This window comes from Opisthocomus hoazin, chromosome 6, assembly GCF_030867145.1.
Source record: "Opisthocomus hoazin isolate bOpiHoa1 chromosome 6, bOpiHoa1.hap1, whole genome shotgun sequence".
Lineage (NCBI taxonomy): Eukaryota > Metazoa > Chordata > Aves > Opisthocomiformes > Opisthocomidae > Opisthocomus > Opisthocomus hoazin.
In genome coordinates, this window is record NC_134419.1 from 80,864,890 (window position 1) to 80,886,652 (window position 21,763).

Sequence of the window (21,763 nt, forward strand, 5' to 3'; positions counted from 1 at the left end):
GCTTGGAAAGAATTCTGTGCTAGTGTCTGCTGCTTCCCTTGCTTCTGATGCTAGGGCAGCCCAGGAAAGCCAGTCTGAACACACATGCTGGTGGTACCAGTACAGCAGCAAGCCTTTAGATAGACGTGGCTTCTCAGCTGTGCCTGTAATATCTTTGCAAAGCTTTTAGCAAAAGGTGTTGGTAGCGTGTCACATGTCCTTATATGCTCCTAATTTGTGGAATCCAGGAAATTAATTTAGAGGTGACAGTAACTGAATTGAATTAAGGGGTAGTTGGAGAAACTTGCCAGATGTCACGTTGCCAAGTGTGTCAGAATATGGCTTGAATGAAAAGGATCTGGCATCTCTGCTTTCAGCATAATTGACATATTTCAATTAGGTGACTACAGAGATTCTTTTTATTCTATGAGCTGCAAAAACATGGAAATGCTAGAAGGCATCACCTTACTATTATAAGTCTCTGCAATATCCCTGAGCTCCAACATGTCCCATTTTCTAGCACGTTTGTCTCCTCTGACATTTCCTCATTACAGGAAATGGATCTGGAAAGAGCCTTGTCCATAACCTGGTCTAGCCTCACTTAAGGCATGTTCAACTCTTAACTGTGCCATATCACAGATGTGAGTTCAGAGTCTGCAGGTTCCTATGACAGTTTATTTCAGTGTCTACATGGTAATGTTCTTCCCTGCTGTCTGAACTTAAATGGCCTCTATTGCAACTGAATATCAGGCAACAGTATGACAACATCACACACAGGGCAGACTCATGTCAGATATACATAATGGGATATTTATACTCCGTGTCAGGGCTGAGATGATGCTGCATAATTTCTCTGCTGCCAGCATTCTGTCTGGAACCATCTTTCCAATGTGGCCTGTTTTGTGGCAGCATGTCTATTTTTGCACCGTCCAAGTGAAAGATGCAATTTTGGATTATAAAGTAGGAGCAGAGTTACAAAAGTTAATAAAGTGCATTGTTAGTAGTGATGGGAATTAGGCTGCCCACCCAGCTGTTAAATAAGATCTCTCTATGGGGTTGTCAGATTGTTGTCATACTGGAAGTGAATAGCAGTGCGTTTCCATTCTTGCTGTCTGAAGGAATACCGCTGTGGAGTATGCTTTCATCGTAGATTCCTCCCCCACACCCAGCAAACAGATATAGCAAGAACGTGAATTTCTGAAATTAAATATTCTGAGATCATTCTCCCCTTCTATAAGGTAAGAATATACATAAAGCACAAAGAAAAAGCTAAAGAAGACATCTTAAAAATTTCTATAAGCTCCTTGTGTGCTTCCATCTTCTTTAGGCACTAAGTGCGTGAGTCACTGTTAAATCTGTTTGCCAAGTTTTTGCCACTGTTTGCCGCTGCAGGGCTTGTAGCGACAGGAGAGGTGTTTGACATGCTGGGCTCCCAATGCTTGCCTTCTTCGTCCACCTCAACTTACCCTTCCAGCGTGCCACTCTGTGTCCATCTACCTCAAGAAACACTTATCCTAAGAATACATAAACACGGTCCTGCATCATCATCAGAGGGACCTCACACCTGAAAGCTTCATCGTCATCAGAAGGACCTCACACCCGAAAGCCCTCCCAGGAAGCGTACCTCCCTCTAGCGTACCCCCCCGACGCCCGCAGCGGGCGGTCCCAGAGCGCTGCCGCGTAACGCCGCCTGGCGCCTGCGCGCGGCTGTCTCGCCTCAGCTCGCCTCGGAGCCCCGGCGGCGGGGTCCGGCCGGGCGGAAAGAAGAGGCCGCGGCAGCGGCGCTGGCTCTCCGAGCGCAGACTCCGGCTGTAGCGGGGAAGGGCTGTCAACGCACAAGAGATCCCTGAACACTCACTTCAGCAAAGCGAACAACCAAAGTCAAACAGTTCACGGGTGGAACACAAAAACCGTGGCTTCCCGCGCCCTCGGGTGAAAAGCCGCCGCGCCGGGGGAGAGCGGGCGGGCGGCCGCCCTGGCCGGGGCGGTGGGGACGGGCGGTCCGGCGCTCGCCCTCGCCGCGTTGCTGTCCGCAGCAGCAGCTCGGCTGCGAGACGAACTGCCTCCCGCCTCTGCTCAGGGCCGGAACCCGGCAAAAACCGCCGCTGGCGAAGCTGGCGCCCCGCTGCCGCCGCCGCCGCGCCCGGTTGTACCCGGACGCTCCCGCGGGCCGCTCGCGCGCCCGAACAGCAACGCCCCACCCGCCCCCCCACTGGAGCGCCGCTGGCTGACGCACGCCGCGCTGCCGGGGGCGGGGCCGGAAGCAGGGTGGCGCGGCGGGGGCACGGGCGACAGGCGGAGCTGCTGCTCCGTGCGGCATCTGCTTCCGCCGGTGAGCAGCCTCGGGCCGCGGTCAGGAGCTGTGTCTGGGGGCGGGGGAGGGAGGCCGGCCTGGCGGGTCCCGGTCCCGGTCCCGCCGCCTAGGGAGGTCGCAGAGGCGCGGGGCACGGCCGTCTCCTTCGCGGCGGGGCTGGCGCTGGGCTGCGCATGCCGTCGGCGCTCGGCAGCGAGTGCAAGCGGCTGTGACCGGCTCCGCTCCCGCGCTTGGAGGGCCCGGAGCCGTTGCTGTATTGCTCGCAGCAGAGAAACGGGGACTCCATGGGGAAGGAACTCGCGTGAGCTGAGCCGTACGGCTGTGGCGGTGCCGTACGGGCAGTTGCTGCCATGCTGCCCGCGTCTGGGCGCTTCTCGTTCCTCTGGTCCGCGCCAGCCGCCCGGAGCCTTGCAGGCTTCGGGTCGGGTGTTCGGAATGCTGCGGAGCGTTGCTACCGCGTGGAGTTTCGTTACTGGCGGAGCGAAACTGCGGTTTGGACCCCTGCGAGCGCTAGACTAGTTGGTAACAGCTGTCTTGGCCTCCTTCTGCTGAAGCTTTGTGAGAGCAAAGCTGTTGCCCCTCTTCAGATTTCTTTTTGCTTGCTCGTATCTAGCGTCTACTTCCAAGAGTTCTCCGTGCCCAAAGAAAATATTTAAACCCTGCTGATGCTTGCGTGACACATAAAAGTTATTACTTAGGTTTTGACCTAGCTCTTGGTGATAAGCCAAGAGTTGACCTGGTGTTTCTTCACAGGAGATATAACAGGATCAGAATAGAGTTTTTTTTAAGAAACCTAACAGCTCTCTGAAAGAAGTAATAAAACTGTAGATAAAGGAGACTTAATGAGCAAAGCTTAGACAGTTTTCCAAAAGCCTTTGGCAAGTGTCTCTGTACTGTCAAGAGAAGAACAACTCTATATTCTTAAATGAACAATAGCTAAAATACTTCCTTAAATGTTTATACCTGTACTGACTCTGTACGCTGAAAAATGATGGATACTTGGAAGTGTTGATGTTCTTTCTCTTCTCAGATTTGCTTTTGATGACACTGAGAAGCAACTCGTAAAGGGTTAAAATAAAGTTTTCTGTTAAGCTGTTCTACAGTATTTCTATTTAATGACTTCAGAAAGTACATTACCTTTTCTGTATTTGTGTCAGTGAATACTTTTTGTTGTGTTCACTGTTTTACTGATTTATTTGTTTACTGTACTGCCTTCCTCTTCTAAGCTGCTCTTTTCCAGGGCTGTTACAAGACATGTATTCAGCAGCAGAGTGAGCATCTTTCAGGCTTAGCTTCATTAATTTTTCAGCTCCTCTTGCTGCATGTTGTTTTAGTGGGAATATGAAAGCAAAGGTATTTTTATGTTTTTCTGCAGCTTCCAGGGAAAAAAAAGGTCTGAGAGTCACTGCATATGATACTCTGAGAAATTGGTTCAAGGTGCAGCGAAAGTGAGAAAAGAAATAGAATGGTAGAAATTATCAGGTAAGTAATGAAGTGCAGAATAAAAGACTCTGTCATACCACTGTATAAATGCTGGCTTTATTCAAACTTGAGTAGTCTATGCAGTTCTGGACTCTCCCTTGGGTAATATGCTGTACTCTGTTTAGGAGAATCGGGGAGATGGAGGAAGAGCCATGGAGATGATTGTCTGTATGAAGTAGCCTTGATGTCAGGAGAGCGAGAGCATCCTGTGCTGACTTATTCGTGGCAGTGTAGTCCAAGTACAGTTGCTGTGCTTCTCTCTTGCTGGTGCTAGTACTCACATGATTGTACAGATAGGTGGGTCAGTTGGTCTCTGACCAGAACATTACCATGATCAAGCTGTTTTTCAGAGAGGGATGGGAACTGCAGCTTTGAGCCGGAGGCGTGGCAAAACTGGTGCACTTCTGGTGCTAGAGTTGGTTAGGGACACCTTGAGCATCACAGCAGAGGGAGGAATGAGAGGGTGGGTGCATTACAAGTCTGTAAAATTGTGGGTTGTGTGGAGAAGGTGAATAGCCCTAGAGTGACACAAAGCTGGAGACCAGGAGAATATTCAGGTAGTTTTAATTGCTTTCTTGTCCTGCCTGTGTACTTTATCTGGGTGTCTGACAGACTGCTGTTATACTCGTATGTTTTATTTCTTATATTTCCTATTAGGGTTTGGGTGTCAGCGTATGCTTTATAGAAACTGAATGTCATCATCTTTCTCCCCAACACCAAAAGAAGAGGGAAACACGTTGCGAGGGCAGACAATAAAAAAGGAAAGGTAGGTAAAAGTAAGTGGCTTAAAAATAAGGAACTGGAGGGAATGCTGAGCTGAGCACGCACGGTTCCCTGAGTTGACATGCTGATGAATGCTGTTTTGAGTGGTGCTGCTCTTGGAGAAATGAGAAGACAGGGGCTTAGAAATTAATCCTATAGTTGATGAATATTCCCTAGTTTTTCTTGGTAAGTTGTTTCTGGCTGCCTGGCCTAACCATTGCCGGGAGGCAGTTGTTGAAGGTGTTCTGCATTGGGGCTTTGGGTATGGAGGGTATGAATAAACAACAACAAAAAAAATCAGTAGGGCGAAAAAGTGTGACTAAAGTTTCTGTAAGAGGTTCTGGAAGAGAGACTGACACGCAGGGTACTAAATGTAGAAGTCAGTCTTTCTCCTGAAATATTAAACAAGAGTGCTGACTTCAGTCTACATTTTTCAGACTTTTCATTCTATCCTTGTGTTTCCCTGGCTACAGTTTCTCCTGGATTTGAACATGTGTCCAGGTATTTGATTTGCATCTTGTCGCTTAGTGATACTATTGTCACTCTACTAATCATAGCTATTACATAATTTTTATTCAGTCTCCATTGCTTTTCCTGAATGGTCTTTGGTACGTGTACAACCTTCCTTTGATGGCTGTAGGGAAACTGGAACAGAACTGGGATGCTAGTTCTATCGTTTTTATACTTAACAGCTGGTGGAACCTTGTGGTTTGCTGCTCAGTGCTGAAAACAGGTGGTAGAAGAAAGTAGACAGATTTGGTCCAGGCAAGAGTAAAGTGATGATGTTAGGAGGAAGGAAATGCTTGAAAGATGCTATCTAACCCTGTTGTGAGATTTCTTAGTGAGGGCTAGTGCTTGATTAAATTAATCTGTGTCCTTACATTCCTCACTTAGTAATCTTGATTAAATCAGCTACTCTGTGTGATTATTTTTTTTTTTTAATTTTTTTTAATTATGGGGGAGGGGGGGAAATCTTTGAACGGAGATGCCTGTGTTTGTTGCAATTGTGTCTAGGACTGAAGGTGGACTGTAGCATGTTTGCCTGCACAGATTGTTAATACCATCTGGATGGTTCCATGTTTGTTTTTTTTTTAAAAAAGATGGAACTGTCTTTAAGATTACTCAAGGTGTTTGCTACCCTTAACTATCTGAAACTGTATTTTTCCCTTGCTCACTTCCTACTATGCTTGCTGTACACTGAGGTAATTAATGGTTGACTGGGTAGGAAATCTAGTATTCCTTGCCACTAACAAGCATCCTTCCGTAAAAACTACTGGTTTCGTGTGGCAAATGAAAGTACCAGTTTAGTTTGTGTTCGTTTTCTTTTACCAATTCTTCTTCTGTTTCAGAATCTGAAAAAGAAAAGCAGCTCCTCGGTATCTGCAGGGGTTCAGGGGAACCTGTTGCTTTTTATTTGGAAGCACAGTTCACAGAAATTGCATGTGCTAAAAATTGACCAGGTGAGCCTAAAATAAGGGCATTCCTGCTTCTTGTAAGCTGTTTAAAAATCAAAATGAAGGCTTGGCGTAACATAAAAAATCGACTGCTGTGATATATCTTTGATCGCTGTTCTGTCTTTTTTGTGAGCAGCCAACATTCTAGTGTTGACGTTGTCTTTATTCTGCAATTATACACATCAGGTTTATCTTTGCTAATAATTGGAGTGGGGAAGAGGAGAGAGCAGGGCTATGATGATTAAAACAAATTCCACTTCAGGCAAAGTGGAAATCTCCAGATTGTCTTCTAACAAAGTGATGACCTTATATTTATTTTTGGGTTTTTTCTGGGTTGGTTTGTTTTCCCTCGTGGAGATAGTGAAATCTTAATGTCAGATAATTGTGAGTTGGGTCTTCTCTTAATTCTTGAGACATTGGGGTTTTTGCAAGTGTCTTGAACCCTACACCCACCACTTGAATATTGTTCACTCTTCATGAGGTTTTCTCCACGGTCATGTGACTTTCAGAGTAGATTGTGTCCTGATCCCAGAAGGTGATGTGTTAAAGATTTAAAAAACCCCACCAAAACAAAACCACAAAATAAACAACTCCCCAAACAAACAAAAATATCCCACAAACCAAAGAAAAAACAAAATGCTGTCTTGTAACAATATGAGAATTAGTGCTGTTGGAATTTGTTTGAATTCTAACAGGAAAATGAGAATGTAACTGTGGTAAAATAGGTATAGACAGAAGACAGTATAACTAGTATTTGGGTTGAACTACTATGAATTTTGTAGTGTATTTGAAGATGAGAAACTGTAGATTTATGGTTTCTACTAATTGCAGTGATGAGTGCTTGCAGATTACACCAGGTTGGGTGAGAGTGTCTGTCTGCTTGAGGGCAGGAAGGCTCTGCAGAGGGATCTGGACAGGCTGGATTGATGGGCCAAGGTCAGTCATATGAGTTTCAACAAGGCCGAGTGCCAGGTCCTGCACCTGAGTCACAACAACCCCATGCAAAGCTGCAGGCCTGGGGAAGAGTGGCTGGAGAGCTGCCTGGCGGAAAAGGACCTGCGGGTACCAGTTGACAGCTGGCTGACCATGAGCCAGCAGTGTGCCCAGGTGGCCAAGAAGGCCAGTGGCACCCCGGTTTGTATCAGGAATAGTGTGGCCAGCAGGAGGAGGGAGGTGACCATGCCCCTGTACTCGGCACTGGTGAGGCTGCACCTCAAGTGCTGTTTACAGTTTTGAGCCCCTCACTGCAAGAAGGACACTGAGTTGCTGGAGCGTGTCCAGAGAAGGGCAATGAGGCTGGTGAGGGGTCTGGATAACAAGTCTGATGAGGAGCGGCTGAGGGAGCTGGGGGTGTTCAGTCTGGAGAAGAGGAGGCTGAGGGGAGACCTTATCGTGCTCTACAGCTACCTGAAAATAGGTTGTAGTGAGGCAGGTGTTGGTCTCTTCTCCCAGGTAACAGGCAACAGGATGAGAGGAAATGGCCTTAAGGTGCGTCAGGGGAGGTTAAGATTAGATATTGGGAAAAACTTCTTCACTGAAAGGGTTATTGAGCATTGTCACAGGCTGCCCAGGGCAGTGGTGGAGTCACCATCCCTGGAGCTATTTAAAAGACACGTGTGTATATATGGCACTTAAGGACATGGTTTAGTGGTGGACTTGGCAGTGTTAGGGTAATGGTTGGACGCAATGATCTTGAAGGTCTTTTTGAGCCTAAATGATTCTCTGATTCCCTTAATTTAGAAATGAATGCAAATAGGTTATGGGAGATGGGTGAAGAGCAAAGCCATCATTCTTGCCCCTGTGGAGGGGTTTGCGCTATAGTGCAGAACGCAAAGGAGGTAAAGGACCTCTAGGAAGTTTGGCTGCAGGTCCCTGTGGCCCGCTGTCCGCATCAGGCTGCGAGCATCTGGGAACGGGGAGAACCGAGGATAAGCGAAGCTGGGCGCGGGAGGTGGCTGGGCAGCCCGTGCTGTGGGTGGGCCTGTCTGGACTAGTCTGGGACCAGACAGAAAACAGTTGTTAAAGCTCTGACTTGTACCGGCCTGGATTTTGTGCTGCAACGTGGAGTGTGGTTACATCATCCGCTGGGGCGGCCCGGCGTGCGGGCTGCCGGGAGCGGAGAGGTGGCCGCGGCGGCGGTTACGTCAGCCGGCGGTCGGCTTCCCGCGCGCGCTCGCCGCGCTGAGGTGGCCGCCGCCGCCGGGAGGCCGGGGATTGGCTGGGGCGGGTCAGCTGGGTCTGCCTCGCGCCCGGCCGCCGCGCCGGCTCGCCCGTCCCCTGGTGTCGCCGCTGCTCGTCGGAGTCGGTGTCGCGGCTTCGGCAGGAGCGTGTCAGGCACGGACGTTCTGGTGGGTCTGGGCGCTCAGGCGAGGAGTGGCGGCGGCGGGTGTCGCTGATGAGCGTGCGACGAGTAAAGTGTCTGCCGTTGTGTTGTGTCGAGCTGAGCTTCCTGCCCGCGCGGGGGTGGGCTCTGCGGCTGGCCTCCGGCGTGGGTGCCCCGGCTGCGCAGGTTGGCCTCTGCAGGGCTGGCCGCTGGAGCTTCTGGGCCTGTCCCCAGTGCCGGTCCTGTACAGCCCTGCTGGTGCTGCTTGCGTGTCGGCAAGGTGTAACGAAGTAGGTCAGTGCTGGACTTCTGCCTTTTGAAATACTCAGATTGGAAGCGTTAGAACAGTTCTGACAGGCCGGTGGCAGGGCTTTATTCCGCTGCATAAGGCGATACCAGTAGATGCAGGCTGCCGTGACCACGCTGTCCTGCTGGAATGGGTTCTCCGTAGAAGAGAATTGCCTCGTATATGTTGCTTTGAATGGCCTGTTCTCTGTAACGTCTACGGAACGTGGGCAAAGCTATTTGCAAACTGTTCTGAAGACAGTTTAGTTGAAGGTTTTCTTTATTGTAGTCAGTTCTTCGGAACTGGTGTCCCTCTGGGAAGGTTTCTTGGTTTTGAGTTTGCACTAAGAACAGCAGATTTATTTATTTCCTCCCCCCCCCCCCCCCCCCCCCTTACAAAAGCTTTATTGGTAAGGTAACGAAGCTGTTTAAATGACACCCCCTCCTGAATGCCACAGAGGACTTATTTGTGCTAAAATTTTGTGCATTTCCTTGGAACTTGATTTATCTCTGCTTAATTGCTTAAGAGTAGTACAGTATAGCTCTTTCTGTAGGAGTTTGGTTTCCAGATTTTTTTCACTTATGGAATGTTGTAACACTTGGTTGAGATATTTGCCTTCATATATAAACTGTGAAAAAAAGTTTATTTAGTTTTATTTTATCAACTCACTGCAGATAGTTCTGGACAACCGATGGGCCTGAAACCAACAGACTGAAAAATCAGTGTTATAGATTCTTTTTGTTAAAGGCACCAGTTTTAGGACTTCAGACCTCTGATTGCTTGGGAAAGTGACTAAGTCTCTTCACATTTATCTGGAACAGAATCTAAATGTACTGTGCTACTTAACAGCTGTTATGAAGATAAATTTTTGAAAACTTTTTTGAAAGCCAATAGTATTGCTTTCTAAGAGCAATAATATAAGAATAACTTTTATTATTGAAAGACGTGATGGGAGAAGGTATTTTTAAAAGTCAAGTTTGGAAACTAGTTTGGAAGGAGTAGGTTTTCCTGGTAAAGAAGAAAAAAAAAAAATATAAGCTGATGTTAGGGTCTTGGAGAAATACCCGAACAGTGCATTTTGCGTTTATGGCTCCCTCCTCTCCAAGAAAGGGAGAAGTTTTTAATTTTTTTATTTATTTTTTTTAAAATTATGTACTTTTTTGGTTTGTTACTGAAGACAAGAAGCATTGAAAACAAGGATTGAAATTAACTTCAAAACCTTGATGGAGTGAGAGGAGAGAAAGGAGTTGTTCTGTAGCCTCAGACTAGCCTGAAAGAAAGCTTGTAGTTCACAGTGTGCTCTGTGCTTGCTCTGTGCTTTCTGGCGGCGTCATTTCCATTTCACGTATGTCTCTATTTTCATGATGTCCAATGCTTTAAAGTTTCTGTTTCTGTCTTCTTGTTAAGTTAGTCTCTTTGCCTTTTCTCACAAGCTATTTTAAAAGCATGCTATTTCTTTCTGATCTTGCTTCAGAAGATCCGCACTGTCTTCTCACTCCTCATTGTCTGCTTGCTCTTAGCAAAGTTGTCTCCGGCAAAGGGAAACAGGAGGCAGTGTCCCAGAAGGATAAGGTTGCTCTTAGTTGCAAGCAGCCCTGTAGTGAGAATGTGAAGTGGTTCTCTGGCAGATCAGTAGGAGCGACCAAGGAGACAACACAGCTCAGTCTAGCTAGTATGGGTCTGTTTCTAGTGACAGTGCAACACCAGGTGAAGATTATTACTGTAGTGGGAGTTCAAGGCCTGACAGGAGACATTGCAACAGAAAATGTCTGGGGGTGAAACTTTGGATAGAGTGCCTGGTTTTGTTCCCGGAGGGAGACTCTGCAGGGAGCTGAAGAGGGACAGGCAGTTCCACTCGGAATAGTTGTGGCGGAAGGCGTTGTGGATAGAGGACCTGCTGTTTGCTAGTTCAAGTTGTCAGGAATTGCTGAACTTTGAGCATCCCAGTGAGATACAGTGAATACCCTGCTGGGAAGGTGATGGCTGACAGTAGATGCCAGGGTGGACTTCGAGGTGGAAGGGTCAAACAGCCAGACATAATGAACAGTGGGGATTGTTGTGCCCCCCCCCCCCCCCCCCCCCCCCCAAGCAGGTGCATGAGGTGCCTGGTAAGTGTTCAAAGAGGGAATGTCTGGTTCATACTGTTCACCAACTCCGTTAAGCTTGCCCCGTTATGAGAAGAAAACTTGGGCTGCTTGCATAGTTGTATCATTTGCCCCAAGTCCTTTGTCTACCTCTTCCTGGCAGTGGTCAAGACTGCCATTTCAGATGAAATGCAGAACTGGAGGGACATTGCAGATTAGTATTTTTAAAATGCCGTGCCATGTAATCTTTACTAGACAAAATAGGAGAACCAGTATCTGCTGGTGGCTGCTTTCTCTGACGTAGAGGTGCATTATTTTGTTAAGGGTCATAATGAGGTATAATAACAATGCACTGACGCAGGGTAATGAAGCAACTTCAAGTGTTCATGTACATGTATGCCAGAACTGCCAGGTACTATAATTGTCATGGTATTTGTAATAGCAGTCTTCCAGTGCAGTTACTGTGAGCTCTCCTTGTCCTCTCTTCAGTACCTTTTCCCTATCACAGCTTGTGCAAAGTTGTTCGCCCTATTCCAGTGGTGCAGAAGGATAGTTTGAAAGCAAGTAAATGAAGTAAATTTTGTAAAAAAAGGAAGGAGAAGTTTCATGGCTTAAGCACTGTCTGGGAGAACTTAATTGTTATTAGTTTCCTTTGTGATACTAGGTGCCATTACTTCAACTAGATGTGTCATAGGAAATTGCTAATTGTGTATTCCTTGTTTGCTGGGGACTAGCTCTAGTGGATTTTGAGCTAAAAGAATCCTGAGTGTTTAGAAGTTTAGTCAAGGGAAACTAATGCCAAATACCTTGGAAATTGGTGTTCTTGTAATTGTGGTTAACATCTTGTCATTTGGTGGTGCTCAGGGAAAAGTGAATCAGCATATCTTTTATATTGGAATAGGGCTGAGATTTGTGAGAGGTATAGTAGAGGCTCTGTTGTGGGGTGTATGGGGAAGTCTGGATGGTACAAACTCTCTACATATTTTTTTTTTTCTTCCAGGCTTCTTTATGGACAAAGTTATCACTTTTCTCCATTGTAGGTGCACTCACTGATAGACTTTTTCCCTTCTTGGGGAAACATGTTTTGTTCATGATATTTAATAATGATCTTCTGCCAGCAAATAGGGAACAGGGGCCTTTAGTTCTTCTTGTTCACAGTCTGAGAATTCTGCAAAATGGAGAGAGCAGGCTGTCTGTCTATTGCACGAGGAAATTGTGTTAAGACTGTACAGGACAAAGAGGAGTTGGGGTGGGGGGTGGGTGAGGAGAGAAATATAAATGGAAATTCACTGATATTAACCAGTTTTCCCCCCTCCTCCCTTCCTTTTAACTTACAGATATCCTTGATTTGCAGAAGGCATCCCAAAATGTTGTGTCGAGCTGCTCTGAGCCCTCTTGTCCGTTCCCCTGGATGGTCCTTTGTGTTATTGCCACGTGCCATCGCAGCCATTTCCCGTTTATGTATGTATGAGAGAAAGCACACGTTTCTAATAATGTTGGTCAGTATGTCTCTGGGCATGCCTATGCTCTTTCCTATGTTGAAAGGAAAATCACCTCATTAACATCATTCAAATCTTACAACTTCTGGAGTGAGCTGCAGTTGAAGCTCTACTTTCTTAATGTTACCTTCTCCCTTAACTCAATACTATTCAGCTGGATGTCTGAGAGGGTGTATTTTTCAGTCTGGCATGCATTTCAAACAAAAAGAATCAGTTGTGAAAGTACTGCTACTGTAAATGTTCTTTATTTCAACCTCATACATTCCTGGAAAACAAGATCTGATTATGCTTGCTCCCCCATTTTCAGTGCACAGATGTCTTGAGTAAAGCAAGCTGTGAATCTCAAATTTATTCAGATTAGATAAAAGTGGAAAGATGCTTGCAGGAAACCTGAGTGTAAATATGTAGGTGCCCTGTAAATAGTTTTTTCCTGAAAACCTAACTTGAGAGAACCATTCACTGTCTATTTGGTTAGTCATCTGAAACAGAGAAGGCAAGGATAGACAAAGTCTGTTAGATTAAAAGATGAACTGTTTGCCATTGCATGCAAGAATAATTTCCTATTGATCTGTGTGTTAACAGTTATCTTTTGTTGATATTTATATGAATTAATAAATGTTGAAATCTTGAAAATGCTAAACTTGTTTTTTCTGAGCCGTAGCTCTGACTTCTGCATTTGTAGTATTTCTAAATATTCCGCGTTTTCCAAAGTTAGTAAACTACTCATAGTTAACACTGAAAATTGTTCCTCAGTATTGACAGTAGTCAGTACCCAGTATTGCAGCAACTCTGGTTACTTCATCAGCTGCATTCTAAAGCTGGATTGAGCATTTATCACAGTTTTCTTTTGTTCTGTACTGTTTCTGTTGTGATCCTATTCAACTCGTGTATTTTGAAATTCTGCTTCTTTACTCCTGAGAAGCTAGCCTCATGCAGGTTATGTAAAAGGATCTGCAGTGTTAAATACTGAAGTCTTTTTCATATGTTTCTGCTTCTTTATTAAGGAAGTGAAACGGTTGACAAGGCACTGGATATAAAGACTGGAGTGCCTAGAAACCTGTTTGTCCAAAAAGTTGACTGGATGGCTATGTCAGTTTCTCCCCAGTTGTGTTTGAAGCAAGTTAACGGGCTTGCATCACTAGAAATGTTTTGCATAAGTAACATGGGAGCTGATTTCACATGTCAGTCCACTCTAAAATAACTGAAAAAGATACGTTTATGCAGTCACAGAGCAAGGTTAGCAATTAAGACTTCAGTGGAGATGGATGAAATTCTGTGCTTGTTCTAGAATCATTGTCTTTCTCCTTGTTTTTCTGAAAAAACAAGTGGTTTCTTTTCAGATGCTGGTTATGCCTCAACAGCTGCTGCCTTGGAACCCTCTAAACCCTGAAGCTCTAGCCAAGAGAATTAGAAAGAAATTGTTTTTACTCCTTTCTAGATGTACTGTGTGGGATAGGCAAATACTGTATAGTAATGTATAATGCTGGAAAGAATAGTTAAATTGGACTCCTTCACCTGTTCTTTCACAGAATCACAGCATGGCGGGAGTTGGAAGGGATCTCTGGGGATCATCCAGTCCAACCCCCAGCCAAAGCAGGGTTACCCAGAGCAGGCTGCACAGGACCATGTCCAGATGGGGTTTGAATATCTCCGGAGAAGGAGACTCCACAACCCCTCTGGGCAGCCTGATCCAGGGCTCTGTCACCCTCAGAGGGAAGAAGTTCTTCCTAGTGTTCAGGATACAAAACCTCGTGTTTCATATGTATTATAGGCCTTGTTTACATTCGCAAATATTCTCTCATGAAAATGAGGGGCAAATGAAACTCGTCTCCAAATTCCACTTTCTACTTTTATATGTGTGACATGTTAGTGCAGCCCTCAGTTATGATTAATCATTTAAGCTGCTTCTGCATGTATAATGAACAAAAGATTTATTTATTTAAAACAGTTAAATGACAAGCTTCTCTTTTCTGTAGCACTGTGTTCATTATTGTCTTTCTCCAGCAGAAGTAACACCCGGAATAGTCACTTTAGGTTATAAATTAATCTATTTTGTGTTATAGAGTATCAAAATTAGAGAGACTGAACAGATTAAATCAGATAACTCTAACCGTGGCTCAGATAACTCTGGCCACGGCATAGGATTCAGTTCACTGATTTGTAAAGAAACCTCTACACCTTCAGGTGAGATATTGGTTAGAATTGACTAGAATAGAATAATTCAGTTGGAACGGACCTACAACAATCATCTATTCCAACTGCCTGACCACGTCAGGGCTGAGCAAAAGCTAAAGCATATTAAGAGCATTGTCCAAATGCCTCTTAAACACTGACAGGCATGGGGCATCTACCACCTCTCAAGGAAGCCTGTTCCAGCGTGTGGACACCCTTTTGGTACAAAAAGTTTTCTAATGTCCAGTCTGAACGTCCCCTGGCGTAGCTTTGAACGATTCTCGCCCATCCTGTCCCTGAATCCCAGGGAGAAGAGCTCAGCACCTCCCTCACCATGTCCCCTTCTCAGGAAGCTGCAGAGAGCAATGAGGTAGCCCCTCAGCTTCCTCCTCTCCCAACTAGACAAACCCAGATTTCTCAGCCACTCTTCAGAGGACGTCTTCCAGCCCTGTCACCAGCTTTGCTGCCCTCCTCTGGACGCTTTCAGGTACCTGAACATCCTGCTTAAATGGTGGGGCCTAGAACTGCACACAGTACTGAAGGTGAGGCTGCACCAATGATAAATGTATCTGGATAATCACCTCTTTTGACCGGCTGGTCACTCTGTGTTTGATGCACCCCGGGATGCAGTTTGCCCTCTGGGCTGCCTGGGCACACTGCTGGCTCCTGTTGAGCCTGCTGCCGACCAGCAACCCCAGATCCCTTTCTGCAGGGCTGCTCTCCAGCCACTCCGCTCTCAAACTACGCTTGTGTCCAGCGTTACTCTGCCCCTGGTGCAGAATCTGGCACTTGTTAAACTTCCTGCCATTAATGACTGCCCAAAGCTCCAATCTGTCTAGATCCCTCTGCAAGGCCTCTTGTCCCTCGAGAGCCAACACCACCTCCCAGTTTGATATTGTCAGCAACGTTGCTAATGGTGCAGTCGACTGCTGCATCCAGATCATTGCTAAAAATACTGAACAGCACTGGGCTTGGGACTGAGCCCTGAGGAACACCACTGGGGACCAGTCACTGGACAGATGGAGTCCCATTCACTACAACCCTTTGAGCCATGCCGTCCAGCCACTTTTTCACCCAGCGCACTGTGAGCCCACTCATCCCACAGCTGCACAACTTGCCAGAAGGATGCTGTGAGGAACAGTATCAAAAGCCTCACTGAAATCCAGAAAAACTACATCCACCATCTTCCCTTCATCCACTGGGCAGGTGACCTTGTCGCAGGAGGATATCCAGTAGCTAAACGGAACTTTGCCTTTGTGAACCCATGCTGACTGTGCCTGATGATTGCATTGTTCTCTGCCTTTCAGTAGCATCCAGTATGATGTTCTCCATAATTTTTGCATGAATGTGTGCCATCTTTTGGCTAAGTTGCACTTTTGGTCCCAGAGTGTGGTGTTGGTAGCCATTTTTTCTGTAATTACATCAGAAGTGTTCTCCCTCTTTTTTGCTGTACTGGCATTTTTGAGACTGTCTCACAGTTGACCTGGTTTAATGCAGTTTCTGAATAGTAATACAAGAAGAACTAGATGGAAGATATGGAAGTGTGGCATCAAATTTATTTCAAATAGTATGGCTTATCCATATTGTATTAATTATCCAATTGACACTCTTGGACTGCAGGTATTCTTACCTGCACAACTCCTCCTTCAGACACAATTCACCGTGACCCTGCAAAACTTCATATGAAGTGTGCTGGAACTGCTTTCTATCTGCCTTTGTTCCTACAGCTTAACTTTTAGTCTTTATGTGTTTGGGTCCACCTCTTTGTCACTTACAAAGGGTCCAGACTGTTCCTTGTGATTGTACCTTAATAATCACCATTCTCTTAAACCTGCTGTGCTGGTAGTGGTGTCTACTGTCCTTTGCAGGCATTTTGAAAAGAAAGATTTTGCTGAGAAATGTTCCCTAGCTCACTGACTTGGGCGAAGTGTCAGCCTTATGTATCTTGTATCTTACTTGAGTAATGTGACTGTGACTGTCTCTTCTCCCTCCAACACCTGTTTATCCTGTAGGAAGGTGACTTCCAGTTTGTATGTCCATGATCCCCCTTCTGCTGCCCCTAGTTGAGTAACATTCAAAACCACGTAACTTAGAGATGTTTTAAAAGTTGTGTTTCTTTACTTCCCTAACAGTGAAGCTTTCTGCGCTGCTACACATAGGGAAGCTCTCTAGCTGTATCTAATGAGGCAAGGCAAAGGAGGTTGTTTTTAAACTAGTACTTCCATTGTGAGCTGTATGGGCTCTTTTACAGTGTCCTTCAGTTTGGTCTTCTAGATTGTCAGAGTCAAAGCTTTGTGACACATGAGGTATTGCATTATATACAGTAGGGATAGTTAGTGCTGCTCACTTTCTCTGGGTGACTTCAAAGCTAACTTCTCGTTCCCAGTCACTGAGAAGTGTGTATTGTGAGCTTTAACCTTGGAAAGGGAGGAAATGTTACATGACTTCTAGGGCTAAGTCTGAATGAAACACTTAAAACTGCTTTTTTTTTTTTTTTCTTTCTTTCTTTAACCACAGATCTCCCTTGCCATAACCGAAGATTAAGGAATGAATCCACCCGTTGTTGGAGCAACATCCCGTTTATCACCATGCCACTCAGCCGTGCACATGGAAAATCGTTTGCACACCGCAGTGAGCTGAAGCATGCAAAGCGGATTGTAGTGAAATTGGGTAGTGCTGTTGTGACTCGAGGGGATGAGTGTGGCTTGGCTCTTGGGAGGCTGGCATCAATTGTAGAGCAGGTAATTCTGTGGCTGAAGTGGAATGTTTGTTTTAACTTCGCATACTTGGTGACTGGGTTGACGGTTGGACTGGCTGATCTTGGAGGCCTTTTCCAACCTTAATGATTCTATGATTCTGTGTGATTGTTGGATGGCACAGAAGACTGTAGGAAAAACTCAAAACAATGATGGCCCTTTCAAGTAATGTGTTGGCCTTTTGCTTTTTCATCCCCCTGTGCTGTGATAGCATAAACCATGTCACTCAGTAAATTGGTGTTTGAAAGTGTGGTGGGTTGACCCTGACCAGCAGCTAAGCACCCACGGAGATGCTTGTTTGCTCTCCACACCTCCATCCTGCCACTAGTCGGATTGGGAAGAAAATAAGAAGAGCAAAAGTAAGAAAGCTCATGGGTTGAAACAAAAACAGCTTAATAACTGTAGTAAGGGGGGAGAGAAACAAGTGATGCTAAGACAATCACTACCTCACACAAGCAGATCAATGCTCCACTAGTCCCCAAGTGGCGGCCACCTTGAAAGATAACCCCCTAGCCTTTCCTATTCTGCTACCCTAGTTTCATTACTAAGCGTTATGCTAGATAGTATGGAATGTCCCTTTGGCCAGTTCATGTTAGCTGTCCCAAATGTGTGCTCTTCTAACTTCTTGCCCAGCCCCTAGCCTACCTGCTGTGATGGGACATAGTGGGAAAAATAAAGCCATGATTCTGTGCAAGTACTGCTCAGCATGGGAAAAAGAGAAGGCTTTGATGCTATGTAAGCACTGTTTCGCAATAGGCAAAACATCGGAATGTTATCAACACTGTTTTAATCCTAAAATCCAAAACACAACACCATATGGGCCCCTATGAAGAAAATTAACTCCATCTCGGCCAGACCCAGTACCGAGAGATTTGTACAGTGAGATTTTTGTGCAGTAAGAAAGACATGACTGGGACATTAGTTTGATCTAGTGGGAAGGTGGCACTGAAGTCTGTGAAGTCTGCAGAAAGAGTAGACCCTTCTTGATTACCTGAGCATTTGCTGATTTCCTCTAGGAGGAAGCCTGAAACCTTATTACCAGTAGAAAAATTAATGGGATCAAGTCATGGATTGGTTCTCCAAAATGAAGTTAATGACTTTGGTGGGGTTGGACGTGTTGTCTCTGGGAAGTAAAGTTAACATAATAAATTAATTTAACGTAAGACATTTAGCTTGAGACCTTTGAAAGGAATCTGGCCAGATGCATGTAAGGAAGAAGTAATTAAAAGCTGAACTATCAGGGTTAGCTTCTTCACTTCTAGAATACAAAATTACTGTACAATGGCAGCTTTGGGAGTGGATGGTGAGTAAGAAGGTTGCTGGAAGGTACAGCTGCTACTTTACAGCGTTTTCATATCTTATCTTTCCTTATCTGTAGCAATGGAGGTGTGGGGGATATAGAAGTGTTAGCATGTAATACATATTGTGAAAATTCAGGCATGACTGTGTCATAAAAACTGGTATTGTGAAAGTTTAGCAGAAGCTATAGATTGCATGCAGTCCTTTGCATAGCTCCTAAGTAGCTAGGAGGGTGTGCAGGAGTATCTTAGAGGGTGGTTGCCTTGCTTTGCGCATCCATGGATAAAATGAAACACTTGTGTCAGCAAGAACTGATGAGCATAAGGTTATCTTTAGTAGTCAGAACTGTCATGCTAGCAACGATCCTACTCTAGGCCTTATTTCTTATGTTCTGTACTTACAGGTATCAATGCTGCAAAATCAGGGCCGAGAGATGATGATTGTCACCAGTGGTGCTGTAGCTTTTGGAAAGCAGCGGTTGCGTCATGAGATCTTGCTTTCTCAGAGTGTGAGGCAAGCGCTTCATTCAGGCCAGAGTCAGCTAAAAGATATGGTGAGTGACTGGTGGCACTCCCGCTTTTCCTTGAATGTTGGGTGGTACCTGCTCAAGTCACTGCCTGACAGCTATTCTTTATCTTTGTAGGCTATTCCAGTCTTGGAGGCGCGAGCCTGTGCAGCGGCTGGCCAGAGTGGACTGATGGCTCTGTATGAGGCCATGTTTACGCAGTACAGCATTTGTGCAGCTCAAGTAAGGGATTCCTTCTTTCGTAAACTGACTTGCTACTTCAGTCAGTGATGGAATTGTTCTTGGATTTTCTCTGTTTTATGTGCTGCTGTCTTTACTGTAGTCTTGCATTTCCGTTGCCATCCTACTTTTGGGGCTTATTACTGTAGCGTAAGTGGTAGCTTATACAGGAGTACCTTGCTTAGTTTTCTGAAGTGGGATTACCTATCATCGAGGTGAAGCAAATAAGCTTTTTCTTTTTGGAGTTTGTGTGTATCCTGCTCTCATCTACAGGGTGGGGTCTGTTAAAGTCTCTTCACAAAAGGTGAAGCTGGTGATCCGAAGTGAGGGTTGAAGAATCACAGGTAGCTGACCTGCCACACATTCTATAAAGCTGACAGAAGTGCATATCTACACGTTGGAACTTGCTGTCCATCTGCTTCTCAAACCTTTCTAACTTGTGGATGATGGTATCCCTAGCCTGGGTCTTCTACCTATTCCGAATGCCACAACTGTTTTAATTGAACTACTCTTAAACAGGCTTCACTTATCTTAAGTACTCTGAGAATACAGAACTGTGTCAATGGTAATGCCTTATTTGTTTAGACACTTTTAATGAATTTAGGCACCTATTATGAAGTCTACCTTGGAGGAACTTCTTCCTGTAATACAGTATAGCTGATATCACTAGAATGTTTACAGTATAGCTAACAATCGCTATAGGCTGAGCTGGATTATAATCTTGTTCGAGTTTGGAGACAACTATCATTCTGTCGATTCGAAAGAATTAATTGGCCGTGCAAAAGAAATCAGTGTACATGTTGATTTCAAGTGCTATTGTAACATTTGTGTCGTGGAGTTGTTTGCTTTGTTCTCCAATGGCAGAGTAAAAATGAAAAAAATGTCACTTCAGAGCAGACATTGAGGGTTTTTTGTCTTAAAATACCAAAAAGAAAGAGATGGTGTCTGCATGCAGGAGGCTTTTAAGACCAAGATTCTTTCAGAAATGCAAGTGAGTTTTAAGAGCTGAGACAAAGCATACCTTCTGCTTGCAACAGCAGAAACATTGCACTGAGAGGGAGAACAGGAAAGACAGTGCCTTGAGTAATCTAGCAAATTGTTTAGGGTCTTACTAGGTATCATCAGCATCTGTGTTCTGCTTATGTTTTTTTTTCCAAGTTGATTCCTGTACCTTCTGATCTGTCAGCTTGAGAAAGGCCATTATAGGCTCCAGTGGATGTTAAGGCATATAAACTTGAAAATGTTGTGGAAAGATTGTTTCTCAGTTGTATTCTGTAGCCTTTAAATGTGGGTTATGTTTCTTTGGAGACCTGAAGGACATGGCTGATCTGTTATGATATGTTAATACATATGTTTATGGTGTTCTTCTCAGGAAAAGTGGTAGGCTAAGTATATATTAATTTTTTTTTTCTCCATTTAGATTTTAGTCACCAACCTGGATTTCCATGATGAGCAGAAGCGTCGGAACTTAAATGGAACGTTGCATGAGCTTTTAAGAATGAATATTGTCCCTATAATTAACACTAATGATGCTGTTGTTCCACCTCCAGAGCCGAACAGTGATCTGCAGGGGGTAAATGTGGGTAAAGTATTGCGAAGGGGGTGTGTCCTGCTTGTAGATGGTACAGCACTAGTGTGTACTTCACTAATGCCGTAATCGGGGACCTCTGAAGCAGTGAAACAAACAACCAAATTAGTAATGTGTACAGAGGGTACTGGAAGACTATGCTGACCTGTCTATTTCTGGCATGATACAGTGCTGTGGGGTGGAAGCAGCACAGATGATGTCTGCTTTGCCAAAAGCAAGCATGCCCAGTCTGGTTTTCACCGAGTAGTTGAAGTTGGAAGGGACTTGTGCAGGTCGTCTAGTCCAGCACCACTGCTTAAAGCAGGGTCTGTTAGTACCTCTTGTCCTGTCAGTGGGCACCGAGGTGGAGAATGCGGGTACTGATCACACTGATTGTCATTTTGATACTGCTTCATTGCATTCCAAAAGTGTATATACTTTCATACAAAGGTCACCTTCTAAGTTTCCAGTGGGTGTGAACAAAGTAGCTCAGAAGGACATGTTAGTAGTGCTGAGGTAGCTAGCTTTTGTATGTTGCAGCCAAATATTTCCTAGTTCCTCCTGCTGTTCAGTGCTGCTGATATGCATGTGCATTGCAGGTGATTAGTGTGAAGGATAACGACAGTCTGGCAGCACGACTGGCTGTGGAAATGAAAACTGATCTTCTGATTGTTCTCTCAGATGTAGAAGGTTTGTGAGTCACTTCTTCGGTTTCTTGTTTTATTGAAGTACATCAGATAGTCAAACCAATGTATGTTCGGGTTTTACTGATCTCTTCAGTTCATATCTTTTACAGGGACAATTGCAACGTACCCCATAACTCCTTAAGGCATATACCCAATGCTGATGCTGTTGCATAAGCCAAAGACTGTCTGCCACACTGGTGAATCTGGGTGGGTGAGAATGCATGTGAACCTGCGACTTGTTTCAGAACCCAGAATACCATATGTGCTATGGTACTTCTGCTAGCTTCTCAGAATTGTATGATATAGTTATGAGTAATATGCAGGATAGAGGCTATGTGTTTAGAATCAGGAGTAT

At 45.0% G+C, this 21,763-nt stretch overlaps 1 protein-coding gene across 4 annotated transcripts in view; it reads left to right on the forward strand.

The window, feature by feature from the left end:
* The first annotated feature begins 2,208 nt into the window (after positions 1-2,208).
* ALDH18A1 (aldehyde dehydrogenase 18 family member A1) overlaps positions 2,209-21,763 on the forward strand; it is a 41,708-nt gene continuing 22,153 nt past the window's right edge. The window contains exons 1-10 of one of the 4 annotated variants that reach the window (XM_075424010.1): positions 2,209-2,311; positions 3,669-3,775; positions 4,433-4,541; positions 5,887-5,997; positions 12,022-12,145; positions 16,873-17,096; positions 18,814-18,963; positions 19,054-19,158; positions 20,576-20,734; positions 21,322-21,412. In XM_075424010.1, coding sequence (XP_075280125.1) covers positions 12,052-12,145; positions 16,873-17,096; positions 18,814-18,963; positions 19,054-19,158; positions 20,576-20,734; positions 21,322-21,412 — 823 coding nt within the window. In that variant the 5' untranslated portion in view covers positions 2,209-2,311; positions 3,669-3,775; positions 4,433-4,541; positions 5,887-5,997; positions 12,022-12,051. The other 3 variants (XM_075424013.1, XM_075424011.1, XM_075424012.1) reach the window with 3 other exon arrangements.